This window comes from Pseudoliparis swirei, chromosome 24, assembly GCF_029220125.1.
Source record: "Pseudoliparis swirei isolate HS2019 ecotype Mariana Trench chromosome 24, NWPU_hadal_v1, whole genome shotgun sequence".
Classification (NCBI taxonomy): domain Eukaryota; kingdom Metazoa; phylum Chordata; class Actinopteri; order Perciformes; family Liparidae; genus Pseudoliparis; species Pseudoliparis swirei.
This window is the reverse complement of record NC_079411.1, coordinates 22,783,583-22,801,721: the sequence shown is the minus strand read 5'-3', so window position 1 is coordinate 22,801,721 and position 18,139 is coordinate 22,783,583. Positions and strand designations below refer to the sequence as shown.

Genomic DNA, 18,139 nt, shown 5'->3' with positions numbered 1-18,139 from the left:
CTACAAAAACACTTTCATTAAAATCAAGTTGGCACAGAGGTTAAATACCAGGTATCGGGGCATTTATGTATTTCTGCTTTATGTTGAAGTGGAAAGTGACACGTATGGCTGCGAGGAAGGAGCTCAGGAGTTAAATGTGTAGTTCATAGCAAGAATTAACAGATTATACACGATCTAGCAATATAAGAAAACAATTGTAGGAGTTTTAATAACATTGTAATGTACAACAATAACGAGCCTAAAGAAAAAACATCTCATGTTTTAATTTGACAAAGGGTTTCTACCATTTCCTCGTTAACTCACCCACCCTCGGATTTGGCAGACATTTCAAGTGAGGAATTATGAGAAATTGCAGTTTTACTTATTTAAAAAGAGAAAAACGGATGATTATTGATCTAAAGTAACTAGAAATGCAGTGTAAGCTTAATAACACGCCTGTATGTACAGAGGCTATCGGTTACACGCCTAACAGATGATCCAGCCACATCCATTATCATAATCCTGTATCTTTCCCTTCCTTAAATGTCTTAATAAAAAACAAAGCATCAACAGTTTCAGAATGATGTCATGGGAACAGCTCTGGACAACATGAACGCGTTGGTACACCTGAGCTTCTGAAGCCAGACTCTTCCAGCTCCGAGTGCTCGACGTCAGAGTTTCCTTCACCAGTGGTTGGGACGAGACGGGACGTGTGGAGGTCGCCTGTGTGAGAAAACCATGTGAAGATGTCTCTGCTCGGCTTGTGCTCCTAAGTGGCTGACAGACACGGAGAAGAAGGAAAAGGAAGGTCTCTCGAGGACCGGCGTGAGATTGCATCCCTGCAGTCGTTCCAGCTCGGCTCTACGAGAAGGAATGAGCTACACGGTCTTTACCGGGTGTTGCCATTGGCAACCGCTGTTACCATGGTAACCCAAAGCTCTCCATCTTAATAAAGTGAGTAGGGGAGGGGGGGGGGGGGGGGGGAGTCATGCCAGGCTGCACAGACTAGTGAAACGTTCTTGTTCTGCACGGCTGTCAGAAGGTCGTGGCCTGGACTCGGTTGTGGGATACTCACTGAACTGTACGCCGACGGTCACAGCAGGTCCGTGTACTACTGCGTGTGCTACACGCGTGTTCACCGTCGTGTGCATGGACGACGACGACGACGGATCCAACGACAAAACAGACAAAGAAAGAACGGCCGGAGGTGCATGAGAATGTGAGGAAAAAGAAATGAAGCCAAGACTGTTGAAAAGCAAGAACAAGCTCCCGCCACCACACCTTTTTCTATCCCTTTATTGAGTCCATCACTTCATACACCGTCTGAGCATGAGCCTTTTCTTTCATTATGGCGTCTTTTTTGAAAGTTTTTTTTTTTAAAGGTGGACTAATTACGAAAAATATATGTAATGTTTCTTTAAGAATGAGCAGTGGTTGGAGGTCATTGTCCTGAACTACTGCATCATTATCAGTAAGACACTTGTGCACCCCTCCTCCTCCTCCTCCTCTGGCTCATTTTAATTGGTCCACGAGAGAAACACTGAAATACAAATTCCATTGGTCAGTGTGAATTTAATATGCTCATTTGAAAGCTTTGGCAAAATCAACCAACGAGGACGAAAGAAAAGACTATCGAAAAGTGCTGCTTACTCAATGAGGTGCTTAGTGTGTAAGGTTACGGACAAAACGTTAGCAAGTATACGACTCACAAAAACACTATAATAGTTTTCTTACCATCATATAAAAGTTCTAATTCGTTTTAAGACACATTTCATTTTAAATGAAACGGCCAAAGATGACTTTCTGGTTCATAATCATAACATCATCAAAGAGATCCCTTTTCATAATGCTGAATGCAGAAAACATAATATTCTTTGTTAAAAAAAGCTACCTACACATGAAGTCAAAAGTACATGTATAATGTTTTTGAAATGCACAGACGGAAACAGCATCAGATTACAGTTACAGTATGACACAGTTTCTAGTTATAGGAATATTCATGAAAAATGATGATTTCTATGTAAAGAAATATAAACGTGTAAACAAAGAGAGGTTTCTAGTCAAGCAGGGAGGGCTCTGACGGACGTATGACAGTGGGTCGGTGGGGAGCAGCCGGAGGTCTTCTGTTGCAGGAAGAGAGAGGACGAGATGGGGAGGGGGGGAAGAAACATGCAGGGAATAAAAGCATTTAGAAAGTCATGCACCAAAGATTCCCCAAAAAGCACCAAAAAGCCAGAGCTTACAGGACAACCCTTTACCAACAGTCCCAACAAAAGCCATCACATCGTGTGTGAGTGTGTGTGTGTGTGTGTGTGTGTGTGTCTATCGTACCTGGGGATCCCGGGCGGCAGTGCAGGAGGCACGCGGGCCGGCCTGGAAGGGACAAGAGGCATAATACTAGAGTTAGGATCGCCTGCGTAGGCCGCTTGGCCCGGCGGTCGCGAAGGCACGGGCGGCGCTCCGAATGCCGGCGAGGGGTTGAGAGGGGGCGGAGGGCCCGGGGTGGGGCCCCTCACCCCCGGGGGCCGGCTGGGAGGGGCCGCTGTCGCTGCGGCGGGGCGGGACGCCGGCGGGGGACTGGCACAGAGAGACAGAACGCTTTTGAGTAAAGAGTCACATTTTGTAATGATCTCATATCGTCTGTTGATGATGTGTCCAGATTTTTGGATTGGCGGCTTATGCAAAGATGATTCTATTTTGAGATGAATTATTAAATAGAAGTACATATTCTTTGAGAGTAGTTTGAGAGCATGAACCTGAAGTTATTTTGTGTAAATATGTGGAGAAATGACGTGATGGAGATGATTAAGAGCCAGAAGTCTGCAAGCTGTTGACTGAATGAGACAGATCGACTGTTTCTAGATTTGTTTTTTTAGGCCAATGGCGATTTTGTTTTTTCTGTTAACACATAATAACAATTTACCAGGATACATAACAATCAGGACATTGGATGCTAGAAAAATCCACGCCCAATCAGTGGCCTCTTGTGGCCAAAGTATATAATGGTGACTGTTCCCACAACACCTCAAACCCAGTTTGGCGCCGATAGATCGACTATCGGCCGATGCATTCATGTTGAATCGGGTTCCTCACCTTGGGTCCTTGGGCATCTTGTCCTCGACTGGTGGAGGCACTGGGGTAGAAATAGTGGTGGTGGTGATGTCTCCGATGAGGACCAGCGCCTCTTTCAAAGCGTGATACATCCTCAGCATCTCATCCCTCCTCTGAGCCTGCTCTGGCGACTCCTCCATCAGACTGCCCTGGTCCACGGCCGAGTACAGGTAGGCCAGCAGCTCAGAGTGGATGAAGTCCTTCGCCTGGAGGCGAGAAGGGAAGTTAATACAGATCGAAGACGGCAAGGCGAGAGAGAGAGCGTTATTGAGAGATGACCTTCCATCTCATACCGCTCTAGGTCTAGAGTGTGATTGGCGGTAAAAAAGAGACAGAACACGTACACTGTTGATCATGAGGTGCATGATGGTCTTGGGCATGAGGTCTCGGATGGACTTGTTGACGATGCCGATGTACGAGTCCACCAGGTTGCGGATGGTCTCCACCTGCCGCTCCAGCTGCGGGTCCATGGACACGGTGTCGCTGGGGTTCAACGCGTCCTCGCTCTCAGGCTGCGAGGAGGTCGAGAGCAGAGAAGAAGATGTGAGGGATGCAGACGCAGATCCCTTCAAATGTATGTTCACCCTCGGATTCATTTGAAGGGTGAGTTCCTCCATGAACACTGTTGTCTCCTCACATTAGACACTATTTTATTTTATTTTTTCACATGTGAGAAAAGTTTTTTGTCTGTGCACTTTGTTCTGGTTGGAATTGAGAATGAATGCACGGTGCTGATTAAGCAGATGAGCAGAGTTGTTTTAATTAAAACAAATAACATTTATTTTACTTTAAATATTGGACTGATATGCCATTTGCTGTATTAATACATAAGCTCTGCAGCAGTGGTCGAGGCCACAGCAATGCAAACTTTAATTATGTATTTTCTTGGATTTAGCCAGTACTTTTGATCATGAATAACAGCTGGTTGTGGGACTAAATGTTGCTAAATAAAAATATCCCAAAAACATTTAAATTGAAAGAAAAATTATTTAAAAAAGATACTTGAGTCCTAAAATATGTTCACAAACTAATCTTACCTGTATATATGCAAACAGCTGATTGATGTCTCTGGTAAACATTAGCCAAAGTGTGCTGTGTATCTTTAAATATCCTCACAGCACACTTACTTAAATACTGGAACCCTTTATAAAGACAACATGTTTAAATCTTGTGTACCTGGTCTTTCTCTGGGTAAACACCGGCTCTGAGGAACGACGCCTTCCAGCTGTCAACATCCTCCTGGGTGTCACATGCCAGCTCAATCTGACGCAGGTCTTTATACACATTTCTGTAAAACACACACGCACGTCACTCGTATATCAGAAGAGACGAACACCGTAAACACGATTGTTTTAGAGGGTCGTGGCGTCCGCACCGCTGTTCGGTATTGAAGATGGCAAAGACTTGTTTGCTGGACATGAAGCCCTTCTCCACGTCTCTCAGCTTCAGGTTGTCGAGAGGCAGCATGTACTTCTTCTCTTTCTCCTGATGAAACATGATGCCATGACAAATATTAAAGAAGGCAGACGAGAACAAATGACACCTTCAACTCAGCGCAGCGACCTCAAGTGACGAAATCCAGTGAGACGAGACGACGACAGACTTACTGTCAGTTACAAAGAATAGAATAAAGAAAATTGCAATGACTTTCAAGTCAACCAAATATGCAATCACTTTGTTAAAACAATGCAAATATAATTATACGTGTGAAAAAAAAGCACACTGGCAAAGAAATAGCTTACTGGGAATACAATTAGCCTGTTTTACACTGAATATATTTTCAAGAGAATAACAATAAGTGCAACCTGTGAAAAACTAAACAAGTTCAAATATTTGGCAATAAAGACTTTAAACCGCATACATTTTCAAAACAGTAACGCGCAAAATTAGTGCAGATATGCGTGTCAAATTGTATTTGTATTAGTGACTGCAATGAGCCGTCTTTCCACTCCAAATCTTTTTGAAACGGGCTTGATACGGCCACTCTCAATTCATGCTCAATGTTGCACTTTTGTTTTGAAGGGCAACAGCAGAAAAACCGACCTTACAGATTGTTTTTTTGTGGCAAAAACGCCAAGATTTAGCCGTCGCGCAGGCGTAACCAGTTTACGGCGTATCCCGTTTACGGCGTAACCGTAACGGAAACATGTAAACGAAGGTACAGGCATTTCAACATGTATGTATTAATGATTTAGTTGTATGTCTGTGTACTTTGAACTTGTGTAGTAATATGTAAAGTTCTCAATAAAGGTCTTTCTGCATTTCCTCCTGCGCCCCACCTGTAGTACCACTGCGCTCCACCAGAGGGGCGCGCCCCACCGTTTGAGAACCACTGCTTCATAGTAATAGGCCCATTCTTCTCTTTCACATAAAATAAGGTCAACACAACACAACACATTTCCCTGAATTCGCAGCCCCGTACGCGGCCTCACCTCCTCGTCTTTGTACCAGGATAAAGACTCGGCGGTCAGGACGAACCAGTAGTCCTTGGACCCCCCCTTCATGATACTGATGTTGATCGTGAGCCAGCCTCTGCGGATCACCTGTACGCGAGAGCCCAACAGTTGAAGAAACTACAAACCCCACAAGAGGGATACAACACAGATCTCCAGAGAGCAGAAACACATGGAAGGCAGAGTGTAGTGTATGTACATCAATATACAGCACAACAGCCATGCGGGTGCAGCAGTATTCTTCATGAAAAAAATGAAAAAAGAGCACAGTGCAGTCAGATCAACCCATAAACACACCACACACACACACGTAGAGACTGGAAATACATGACAGGCTGCAATGAAAATCACCTTCTCCGCATCCCACGGTATGTCAGACTGGCGGACGAGAAGACAAAGACACACAGGGACAGTCACAGGTGGAGGTAACATACTGCTTGTTCTTGTTTTGTTACTGTAGCTTAATGTTTTGCTTTATGTGCATTTGCAGTCCTCCTTTTTGAGTATTTTTTTTTATTTATTCGGTGATAACTATTGTACTTTGCTACATTCCCCGTTTATAGCGCAGACAAAAGATAAACTGGAAGTAGGTAAATCATCAGCTGCAGGCGTGTCTGCAAGAGGGCGGAGCTCCACGTCAGAGTGGACACAACCAGGTCCCGCCTACGTCTATGCGCATGTATTTGATAGTCATATCAACTCAATGGTTGTAGATCAATATACAGATGATTTGGAGAGGAGGCTGAGTGTAATGAGGGCTGACGCGGTCAGTCCCATCATGAATTCAAACGGCTGGCTGCGGCTGACTGTGACCCACGCAGGTTATTTGTTCTGTAGAATCAGAGCCACAACAAGACAGGCTACTTATGTTCCACCATATCCTTCATAATAAAAATACCGGATCAAAACAGTAGGAGGAGAGCGACCTGTCGCTGGGTGAGAAACTTTAAAACTGGAAGGCATGGCTGCCATCTTGGTACATGGTGTCCAGTTCTCGTGATTCATCCTGACTGGAACACTTTCGCTTCCCCCTTCATCAAGGAGTTTTTTTTCCTCGGCATGGCCTGAGTGACCGTTGACAAAGAGGGAGTGTTTCGAGTGCATGATGGGGGTGGGGGGGTACGGTACTTACAAGAATCTCTCCCTGGGCCAAAAGACAAAAAGCAAGAACAGAGGAGGAGAGGAAAGGGAAATAAAGAGAGACGACAACAAGGGGCACAGACAAGTGTGAAAAATGTGGAACAACAAAAGGGAAACGATGACAGGAGAGACGGGCGGAGACATCGACGGAGGGAACGAGGGCGGGATGCTGCAGTGCGAGGGCCTCGTGTGTGTGTGTGTGTGTGAGGCGAGATACCTGATTGGGCATCACTCTCTTCTTGGTGGCGTTAGCGGTCGTCCTTTGCTGAGCACTGCAAGAGAAACACTCAATTATTATTTTTTATATTTCTGATAGCACCAGTTACAATTCATTAATTATTCATGTTCTTAGTTTGTTTGGTCTATAATATGATTACAGAAATGGGGGGCAAATCTCTATCGGAAGATAATGTCTTTTAACAATTAAAGTCATCTTTACAGCAATTAATATAAATATAATTTATTTAAGAATATACAATACACGTTATCAAGTATTTAATTGCCTTTTTGTGTGTTTTTTTAAGTCACAGATGCAGAATAGTTGTTAGAAAGCAATCTTTTTTTTAAATAATTTTTTTGTAGGTTAATCAGCAAAAACTATGAGAAAAATTTATGTTTTATGACATCTTTTTGAGAAGAGCTGCTCCCAGAAGTTATGGGCACAGCTCACGTTCAGTAACACAAGAGTGAAACACAGAACTACGCCTCTAAAGGAGGAGTAGAGCAGCTCTACAGTGATTCTGATTCATGTTGACTGCATTTTTACATACAATTTGTGGTTAGGTATTATTGTGAGATTATTAATGAATTATGTTTTATCTAAATAAAAAATTACTCAAATATCAACAATATTATTGCCTCAAAAGTCTTTATGATTGGGCTGTAGTAACGGCGGTTTAACCTTTTTTGTCTCTATAAATACTAAGACTAATAAATTAATTTCTTCCAACACATTGATAAATACATCTCTACGCTTTGACTGGCTGGATGTTGAAGAGAATAAGGCAGCGCCTAATAATGATTTTCTTCTTTGATACATTTATCAATTATTCTGCCGATTCATTTTTTTTAATCAACACAAATATTTGACAAAAGTTAAACGTATCCATCATTAGATCCATTAGTAAAACTTCTTATGTTATACAGCTGACAGTGTAAAACATAAATATTTTGTGTGACTTGGCAAAGAAAAGCTCCAAAATCTCACTTTCAGGAGATGAAACAACAAATCTTTACATGAAATAATTAAAAGAAAACCACTTGATTCAGCTCTAGATCATTTGAAAAGAGTCTTTCTCTGATCCTAAAGAAACTCTTTTCGGATAAGTATCTTGAGTAAATATCTTACTTGGCAAATCCAATGAAGTCCTCGTGATTAGTGTTGATGTAGGAAAGCTCAATGTCAATCAACAGCAGCACCTGAGACACACATTAATAAACATGTTATGCACACATAAAGGGGAAGTTGGGCTGCATCACACACACACACACACACCTGGTCTTTGGTCTTGCCGTCTCTCTCTCTGACATAGGTGGTGACGATCCTCTCCGTCTCTTCTCTCAGTCGAGGGTAGGATCCCAGCTGTAGATGACAACACACACACACGCACTGCTGCAGGCACCGTGATGACAGGACACACATGTATAGACTTACGCAACACCGTAAACACAAAGTATCCTCATAAGCAGCTACACCCACCCACTGACGGCAAACATACAGCATAAACACACCATGAGGCGGGACATTTGCACCCATTAACACTGTGGAGGCATGCACTAATGAGCTCCGCATCAGCTTGAGACTCCAACATGGATGTTGTGATCGCAATCACGCGGTTATGAAATGAAAGAAAACAGTGAGCACCAGCACAGTGTCATCTCAAGCTGATACAGAGTCCCAACAAATCAGGGAGGAAATGGAGGGAAAAAAAGAGCAGAAAGAGATGAGGGATTGGGATTGGGTCTGCTGGAGTTGACCTCCAGAGGGTGGGGGGGGGAGTTATATTGTTGGTGTCAGTGGGGCAGAAACGGGTGTATCACAGGATAGATGCATTACATTCTCCCTTGACAGGACAGGGTTGGGAAACAGCCACAGGTGTGCCATTTGTAAGCAGCCAAACGTCTTCCTGTGAGCGCAGGGATCTGATTTAATAAGTGCGGCAGGGTGAGGGGTTGTTACATAAATCCCCAATTACAGCGCTGATTGGGTGAGTGGGCTGGTTGGGGATCCAGGATCAGAATGGATTGGTCGTTAGGGAGCCACGGGGTAAGGTGGGTGGGCAGTGAAGCCTTGAAGCAGCGGTGAGGGGGAGCGACTAACAATCGGAGACAGTGACAACAAGTTAGTTGATTACATTTGAGCGAGTCCTCTTTTCTTTCTTTGGCTGCTCTCACACTCACATTTCTTTCTTTCTTCCCCTCTCTCTCTCTCTGTACTCAACTGTCGCTCCGCTGTTCCTGTTTACCTTTTCAGTGCACTTCCTGATCAGGGTGGCAAGCTCGGTGACGACGAGGTCGACACATTTCAGACAGGGGTCTTTCAGCTTAATGACCTGCTTTTTCACTATGGCCTCAAATGCCAAGTCTGGGGTGAACAGGCCTGTCCTGTGGTGCGGCATCATGGGAGTTAGAGGTTTAATGCCAGGTGGAGGAGGAGGACGTGGTGTAGCGTGGGGTCATAATGAGGGAATAAAAGGGAGCGGTGGCAGAAAAAATAGTTTGGGGGAAAAAGGAGTTTAAAAAAAGGAAAAGAATGATGATGGAGATTGAGGAATGTGAGAAAACAATAAAACAGGTATTTAGTTAGTTCTACTTCATGTACAGAACAGAAACAAGCTGCAGGTGTTCATCACATGTTCAGCCTCCTTTCCATGTGTGTGTTACAGCTTATATGTCATGCCAGCATCAGGATTGTATGGATGGCACCAGAATAAAATACCTCAACATCTATTGGATGGATTGCCATATCATCTTGTACAGCGCCACCACCTGGTCAACATTTTGACGCACCCACTTTTTATTTATGTGTAGAAATTACTTGAAATTAACATGAAATGGTGAACATTGTAAACATTATACCTGCTCAACATCGTCACGTCAGCGTGATGACCTCAGCATTTAGCTCAAAGCACCACTACGGTGGCACTGGTTGCGTTTCAGTTGTAGCCTAAAAACCTGCAGCTTGTTTTGTTTTGCAGCTGCACAGGAACATGTAGCAGCCCGTCTGTCTCGAAACACACATCCGCTCAGAGACGCAGCTCAAGCGCACCGCAGTACAGCCAGGACGTTCCCGTGCATCCACTGACGTTCATGCACGTGAACGTCAACGCTCGACAGTCGGCTGGTCTCTGTGGTGCGTATGGAGTACGGGGCGTGGAGACCGTGCAGTGATACCTTATTAGTGCACTGTCTGAATGTGTTGATGAGCTCCTGGATGACCAGGTCGATGCATTTCAGACAGGGCTCTTTCAGCTTAATGATCTGCTTTTTCACTATGGCCTCAAATGCCAAGTCTGGGGTGAACAGGCCTGTCCTGAAGGACATACAGACAAGACTGACATGGAGACTCGGAGCAGGAGAGGGGAGTAGAGAGACGGGAGGAGAAAGAGACAGGCACGCACTGACGAGGACCAAGTGAGGAGTAGTGAAAGAAAACTGGAACCAATAGAGTGGAAGACGATAAGGCTAACAAGCAGCCAGGGAGACGAGAGAAACACCTTTAAACGGATGAAAGAGAACAAAGACAAGAGACAACACACTTAAGGGTATCTATGGTATGTTTCAACCTGGACCCTGTATCCCACGTTTGTTGTGTCTGGATAACTAATGGGGACAACCAATTATTTTATTTGATCCCGTATTGAGTGACGGCGCTGGAGACGGCAGCCAGTAAATGGACTGCGATGTTATCACCCGGGGAGATTTCTCACCATCAGTGTACAGCCACTGAGAGTGTTCGGCCACTAAGAGTGTACGGCCACTAAGAGCGTACGGCCACTAAGAGTGCACGGCCACTAAGAGTGCACGGCCACTAAGAGTGCACGGCCACTAAGAGTGTACGGCCTCTAAGAGTGTACGGCCGCTAAGAGTGTACGGCCACTAAGAGTGGGTTCCTTTCCATAATGTTGTCAGACAACTAGAAATACCCGTTGTAAACGCACATTGACCGTGAACAGTTGAGTTACATTGCAGCGCTGTCGAGCACAATACCCGATCATTAAAAAAAGTGTTTGTCCCATTAGTCACTTGAACACAAAAAACATAGGAAAATAGGATGAACAATACATTAACACCTGAAAACAGAGAAGACTCTTTATCGAGCTGAATGAGTAAAAAGAGGAGAAGGTGGCAGACTTAAAGACAGCGAAGACAAATGTGAGCAGAATGTGATGCAACGTGGGCCAGCTTGCCTGACTCCGTGAATGTTCTTGATGGCGTAACTGATCTCTCTCCTCAGCTCCTTCTCATCAAACTCCATCTAAGACACAGGGCGACAAAGAAAAACGCTTAGATCTGATTTGTTCTGTGCAAAACGAAGTTTACTTATTGAGAGCATACACTGACACACATGAGGCCAGACAGGTCTGTGGTTTGTGTTGCCTTTGATAGCGTTGGATTTATGAGAACTTAGGCAACATAAATATTGCGACATCAGTACTGTGAATACAAAACAGTCAGAACGCATTATTAACTTATGAAACCACTTGTTAGAAACAAACAATCCTTTGACACAGTTGGTTTTTTCATTCCCAAGTAAACAAAAGAGAGCAATTCCTCAGAAAATGAAAATACAAAGGTAAACACGATGAGACTTCAAAACCTGCTTACATTAATAACACTCAAATTATATATATTTTTTATAAATGAAAAAAAATAGAAAAAGGTCACCTTCACAAGCTCGAAGGGAAAGCGCTCATGGAAGATGCGGTTGATCTTTGCTCCACCTGACAAGTTGGAGGTGTCCACCTGATCCCCAGATCCCTCGATGCACTTCTCAAAGTCCACTCCAAACTGCTGCACCATCCTACACATTGCAGGAAGGAAGTAAACAGAAAATAATGTCATAACTTCTTGTTCTAACGTGTTTGCGTGACTGTGTGTGTCGGTGCGTGTGTGTACTGACTGGAGCAAGGCCTTGGTCTTGCGCGTGGGGTCATCGGGTCGGAAGTTCTTGAACTCCTCCACCTCCTTCTCCAGCGATAACAGCTGGCTTTGCAGCTTACTGCGTAACCCTGGCAACGTGTCACGAATGTGGTTGGTAAGTTGCTGGAAAGAAAGACACAATAGTTATACAATAAGTATTGCTGCTTTTTTTGTTGTTGATATGACTTCAAGTTTAATAATGGGTGCTTTTTTAGGGAAGCGCTAAAAAAAATACCAATATGACAGAGAAATAAAAAAAGTTAACACACAAACAAGTGTCATTTCAGTTCAGGGCTGCACCGATACACAAAGCAACTTTGACGCACAATTGAACACAATTTAACAGCCTTAAACCGCTGTGTCCCACCTGATTGAGGGTCTTCTGCAGGTGTGGCGTGCCCATGCGTTCGGCAATGTGTCGGTACGCAGGGTGGGACAGGAAGAACTTCCTCTCAGCAGCCAAAGCAGCGCCAATGTCTTTCTTTCCATCGATGTCCTTCTGACTGCGGTTCACCACGCCGATGTAACCTCAAGACAAATACAGACACTGTTAGCGACGTCGGAACTGTTGTTTTTCACTGTTTGCAGCGTTAGCACTGTTTGCAGTGTTAGCACTGTTAGCCGCGTCAGCACTGTTAGAAGTGTTAGCACTGTTAGCAGCATTAGCACTGTTAGCAGCATTAGCACTGGAAGGAGCGTTAGCACTGTTTGCAGCATTAGCACTATTAGCTTCTAGCCGTCGCCATGTTGAGAATTTAAAGTGTGCGTCTGTGTGTGTGTGTGTGTGTGTGTGTGTGTGTGCGTGTGCTCTCACCTCTGCGGAGCGGCAGCAGTTTGTTTTCCAGGATGTCCCGTGCGTCCGTCCCCTCGTCCATCAGGTCCAGCTTGGTGATCACACCGATGGTCCGGAGACCTGAAGACGATATTGATGATTTTGATTCATTGATGATGCTGAAGTTTTTATATTCAAACGTCAAACAGGGATTTTAGGATTAACAGATAATTTGATGATATTATTTAGGTAGTTAAATTATACTAACCCACAGAACAACAGTGTGTTAGCAGTAATTTGTAGTCTTTTTCCACAAATACTAGCACGTTTACATACAAACTTTTGATACACAGGAAAACACTCTAAAAATAGTTGGACTCTTTCCTCGTTGCCCGTGGGCGAGAATGCCTTTCTGTTTTTTTTCTGTCTTGTCATGTTTGATGTCTCCGGCCGGCCAGAAGCAGAGTTAGTAGTCAGTGAACATGTTTGACATCTGTTTCACATCTGTAAACGTCTGCTACTCATTATTCATTCTCGTTTGTGAACATTTGATTTGATGAGTTTCATCTTGTAGTTTGGATGAAATGTGTTTCACCATCAGTGAGGTTATTACTGATGTCTGACGAGGGTCGGGTGGCTTCGAGGGAGCATGTTCATTTTTTGTTTTGTACCTTAATATATTTCAATAATTGTCTAAATCCCCTTTGAGTTCATGTATTATATAAACACTTCAATGTTTGCATGCTGAAAAAGGTGTGAATCATCATGTTTGTTCACCACCTTATTTCATTAAAAATCTCACATTAGCAATAAACACAATGTACAGCTGAGACTGGTTGAGAAACATCACGTATTTGGTCATCAACCAAAGTATTAGACGCATTTATATATGTATATCTGATGAAGGAATTAGATTTGAAAATGTGCTGCTAAGCTGTAGTTATGATATATTCTAGAATTACACACCTGTACTTTTAATAACATCTTCAGGATTCAATGAAAGAAGGCCAGGTGATTACGTTTAAATATATATCTACTAATCTTTTTTATTACATCTATGCTGCCATGAAGTCTTTTAATAATGTCAGTGATAATTATTCTGACGAGCCGGCCTCTGCACTAAGGCAAATATTAATAGAAAGAAGAGTGACAATGGCCGCGAGAGACTGCTAAAGGTAATTAGCTTTGTTCCACATTAGAAAGAAGAAAAAAGAAATCCAGAGATAAGGTATAAAAAGAGATACAGATTAACTTGAGGCCTCAAAGTCTCACACGGTCCCCTTACCTTGAGGGTCCACCTCCTTGGAGATCTTGAGGGCGTCGGAGTTGGCCAGGTCCATGTTGGCCGGGGTGACGGCCAGAATCAGACAGGTATCCTTGGTGATGAACTGCATCAGCATCTCCCTGATCTGGTGCTCGATGTCCAAAGGCTGGTCCCCCACGGCCACTTTGGTCATCCCGGGCAGGTCGATCAGGGTCAGATTCAGCACTGAGAGATGTGGGGGGGGGGGGGCAGTCGGAGAGGAATCAATTAGAGGTTGTGCATCGAGAAGGTGGTGTGTGTGTGTGTGTGTGTGTGTGCGTGTGTGTTACCATTAGGAGAGTAGACACGGAGGTTGATGGGCATGGAGGAGATGCCCTTGTTGGATCCGGTGATCCGGTCAGTCTCTGCTTCGATCTCCAGACGGACCTCGTCAAAGTCCACAAATTTCCGTCCCTTACAGTGCAGGAACTCGGCATACTCTACATGGAGTGAAGTTAAGAGTGTGAGAAGGAGGAGTGAGGGCGAGTGATGGATGGGAGATGAATATAGAAACAGATTAAATGGTGACGGTTACATTTAGGGACAGATGACGATGGGGCAAAGAGGGGCAGTGCAGGAACTTTGAGGGAGTGAAATGATGTCATAAATCATGTTGCAGTTAGCTCTTAATGATCTGGATTTTAGTTTACATTGTTGAAAAAGCTTGCGATACATGTTGTGTGCACTTGGATGGTTATTCGACTACATGGTCTCTACGTTGTGCTCACAATCTAAGCGTTGCATTTAAGAGCGCACACAAGTGTCAACTTGCCTACTTTACTGTTAACCAGCTGGAGGATGAGAGGACGACGGGTTACGATGCCAGATCCTCTGGGCAGGAAGTCCCTGAGAGAAAATGAGAGGAAAGGTTCACTTTGGGACAAGAATATTATCACAACCGGTCAGATTAAATATTAAAATAAGAGCAAAACAAATCAAGTGCTCACTTACATCAATCCCTGATTAATTATTTAGCAACTTGATACTCTTTTTTTAGCAAATAAATATGAACTGGGGGAAGAAAAAAAATCTCCTCCACACTTTATTTTGATACTTCATGTCAAAGTACTGAACGTGTGTCAGCGACTACCAAAATAAGAGCACAAGCTCTCAAATTGATCCTCGGCAGACGGGTGCATTATTGATGCAAGGAAAAGATCGACTTGCAACCCTGTTCATTATAAATGGTGCAAGGAGAAAGAAACATGTCTCAGTTTCCCCTTCTCATCACATCACATTTTGGGGCGGCTTTAGCTCAGTGGGGTAAGAGGGCCGTCCTGCAACCCCAAGGTTGTGGGTTCGATCCCCGCTCTCCCCATTAGTTGCAAGTCAAAGTGTCCTTGAGCAAGGCACTGAACCCCCAGTTGCTTCCCGGGCGCTTCACCGCAGCCCACTGCTCCTTAATAACTAAGGATGGGTTAAATGCAGAGAACTAATTTCCCCTTGGGGATTAATAAAAGTGTATATTCTATTCTATTCTATATGTGTTCATTGGAATGGAAACTCGCGTTCAATAGAGTTGTGATCATTTCCAGGTCACTGACTACACACATCTCTCCAGGCTATGATGAGGATATGTCTGTAGCTGTCTGTCCTGTCTGTGTGTTTGCCGGGTCAGCAGCAACGACTGAGTTGAGTTTCATTATAATTTAAGCAGGCCACAGACACACAGACACACACCCACACACACACACACACACACTGTGCCCGTTGTCCACTGCTGACAGCGCAGTCAGGATGTTACACAACACTGATTCCCTTCCTATTTCCTCATCTCTTCCTGTCCCTTATAAAAGCACAACAGGAATAATATGTTTACCAACTAGAAAGTTAAACAATAAAATCATTGTGTCATTTAGCCAGTAAACATCCTAACTTAACAGACACTAGTTACAGCTCCTTTAATGTGTGGATGTGGGCTCTTTTTGTGATTTAATTATAAACACATGAATATATATATATATATATATATATTCCACACTTTATAGTGTAACCCATTGCTTCCATCTAGAGCTGAAACAACTATTTGATTAATCGATTGATATTTAAAATCCATCTACAGCTGTTTTACATATTGATTCATTGTTTCAGTCAAAAATACCAAATGTTTTGAGTTTTAGCTTCTGGATTGGTAGAATTTGATGATTGTCTGTGTTTTCTTTCATTGCACATGCGGCGACACTTTCCAATGTGGACTCCTGGACATTTGAAATCAAAGACATCTGAATGAATGAAACCCCCCCCAAAAAATCAGTAATACAAATAATCCTCTTCCCAACATGTGTGTTTTTGGAAATGAAGCATGGCTGCTGGCCAACCCTTGTCCCAGCACATGAGCACAAAGAGGGATTTTACCACTCAAAACTACTTAAATTGTTCACATAAGTCCTAAAGACTGAAAAACATCCAATATTTCCCAAACAATTTTTTAAATTATATTTGTCTTTTTTTTCTTTACATCTCATTTATCATTTTCTGACTCCCTCAGATTAATGCCGTGCTCCATTGGAGAAAAATAACGAGATGCAGCACTGACCGACTAAAACCCACACGAGTAAAAAATAAGAGAAGAAACTGAGCTCACGAGCCAGATTATGAACAAACACGCAAAGGGCTAAGTAGCCTTCTGTGGGTATCTGTGCCCAGTGTGTCATACACACATGACAGTGCAGCTGGTGACATCACTGATGACCCCAGCACAAACGCATCAATGCCCCTACTGTCTCCCCCAGCCACTGCTTGGGACTTGGAGACAAAAGGCAACAGGAAAAGAAAAAGGAGACATGGCGGTGGGCTAATCAACATTCCTTATCTCTTTGGACAACAAGTGAAATCATCAAGTGTACCCTTTTCTGGTCCACCTTCCCTATGAGATAGTGTTCCCTTTTCTGGCCACCTTTCCTAGGAGATAGTGTTCCCTTTTCTGGTCACCTTTCCTAGGAGATAGTGTTCCCTTTTTTTGTGTCCATCTTCCTAAGGAGATACAAACACAAAGCTGCTCCGGATATCTTCACTAGATTAGGCCCGGCTTCTTCCCCTTCCCCTTCCTAACAAATACATGTTCCTTGAGTCTCGTGTCAACTGCCAGACAAACTGTCTCAGTAATTATTTTCTATATTTATATAAGCTAAGCAAAGTGAGCCTAACGTGTGGCATTAATGCAATTGTTGGTTTACTGCCTCCATTTTCCACGCAACTCATTCAAATTCCTTTATACTCATTTATCGACCTCAGGAAGACATTCTGCAGTGCAGGGATGAGTCTCCTTCCATTCTTTATTTATTTGGCAGTGACCTCATGATACCTGCCAACAATCTTTGAGCAGCCTACCTCACCCTTGAGGGTAAAACATTGACCTCATTTGAGGTCTATAAAGATGTATTTACAACCGCCTGCAAGCAGTCTCGTGGAAAAACAACCGTTGTCAATGTTTGACAGAAAGGGCCAGATATTAATCACCAACTGAACAGATCAGTGCGAATAGAAAGTGGTATTCTTATAAATCTAGGATGAGGAGCTCGAGACTATACCACCACTATTTTAAAACCAATTTCGCGTTTGTATCTCTCAATCAACAGATGTCTGCTGCAGCGTAACGTGCCTTATTGTGGACAGGGAATAAATAGCTCGGCTCCAAAATGGAAAGAGAACAAAAACGTGAGGAACTGGGAGGCACCGACAAGCAGAGCGCGTAACCAAGTGCTTAGTTGGCGACTTTTACGCAAAGAAAAACTCGTCGTAGTTTGTCTTAAAATAACAATAAGGGGCACAAACTGCATTCCCCAGAAGGTAAACAAATCACATTCACATCACGTCAGATGAATCCATATTAACGGTACAACCTCCCGACGAAATTCTCCAACACGGAGCTCTTCCCTGCGCTCTGGCCGCCGACGACCGCTATCTGCGGCAGGTCCAAGTTGCAGCTCTGGCCGATGGAGCTGAAGGCGTCCTGGAGTTTGTTGATGAGGGGAATTAAGTCTTCCATCCCCCGGTTTCCCATCGCGGCACCGCGGTCAGCCCAGCGGGCTCTAGGCTGCTCTGCTCCCCGGTACAAATAAGAGCCGAGGGGTCGCCCCTCAAAACAAAAGTTCCCAGCTGTCACCGCAGTCTGCCGCCGCCTCTCGGAGTTTATTTACTGTAAACACAAAGAGGTTAAAGAGTCAACAGCCCCGACTGTGTTCAGAGCGCCGGCGAGCTTATTATCTAAGTGAGTGCATGATGAAAGTATAGCAACAA

At 43.8% G+C, this 18,139-nt stretch overlaps 1 protein-coding gene across 8 annotated transcripts; it reads right to left on the bottom strand.

Annotated features, from left to right (window-relative positions):
* Positions 1-181: 181 nt before the first annotated feature.
* Positions 182-18,138, bottom strand: dnm2b (dynamin 2b). 8 transcript variants are annotated; one of them, XM_056408275.1, is made up of 21 exons: positions 17,743-18,138; positions 14,673-14,746; positions 14,191-14,340; positions 13,883-14,086; positions 12,640-12,738; positions 12,193-12,353; positions 11,806-11,948; positions 11,571-11,706; positions 11,093-11,160; positions 10,077-10,215; positions 8,179-8,265; positions 8,032-8,102; positions 6,901-6,955; positions 5,895-5,921; positions 5,523-5,633; positions 4,466-4,575; positions 4,267-4,378; positions 3,435-3,602; positions 3,073-3,296; positions 2,311-2,556; positions 1,260-2,102 (listed from the first exon to the last, which is right to left on the bottom strand). In XM_056408275.1, exons 1-21 carry the CDS (start codon positions 17,901-17,903, stop codon positions 2,036-2,038), a joined length of 2,613 nt encoding a protein of 870 aa, XP_056264250.1. In that variant the 5' UTR covers positions 17,904-18,138; the 3' UTR covers positions 1,260-2,035. The 8 variants fall into 8 exon arrangements, with proteins under 8 accessions (XP_056264249.1, XP_056264254.1, XP_056264250.1 ...); XM_056408274.1 differs by lacking the exon at positions 1,260-2,102 and adding an exon at positions 182-702 and having other exon boundaries at positions 11,571-11,948; XM_056408279.1 differs by lacking the exon at positions 1,260-2,102 and adding an exon at positions 182-702 and having other exon boundaries at positions 2,311-2,352; positions 11,571-11,948.
* Position 18,139: the final 1 nt, after the last annotated feature.

Bases quoted from the DNA above. Each gene is read 5' to 3' on its own strand.
- dnm2b (XM_056408272.1), bottom strand. From the start codon at position 17,903: ATGGGAAACCGGGGGATGGAAGACTTAATTCCCCTCATCAACAAACTC. The intron at 14,341-14,672 runs GCAAGTTGACAC...CACTCCATGTAG, and splicing joins GCTGGTTAACAGTAAAGTAG to AGTATGCCGAGTTCCTGCAC. The intron at 4,379-4,465 runs GTGCGGACGCCA...TGTGTTTTACAG, and splicing joins ATCTTCAATACCGAACAGCG to AAATGTGTATAAAGACCTGC.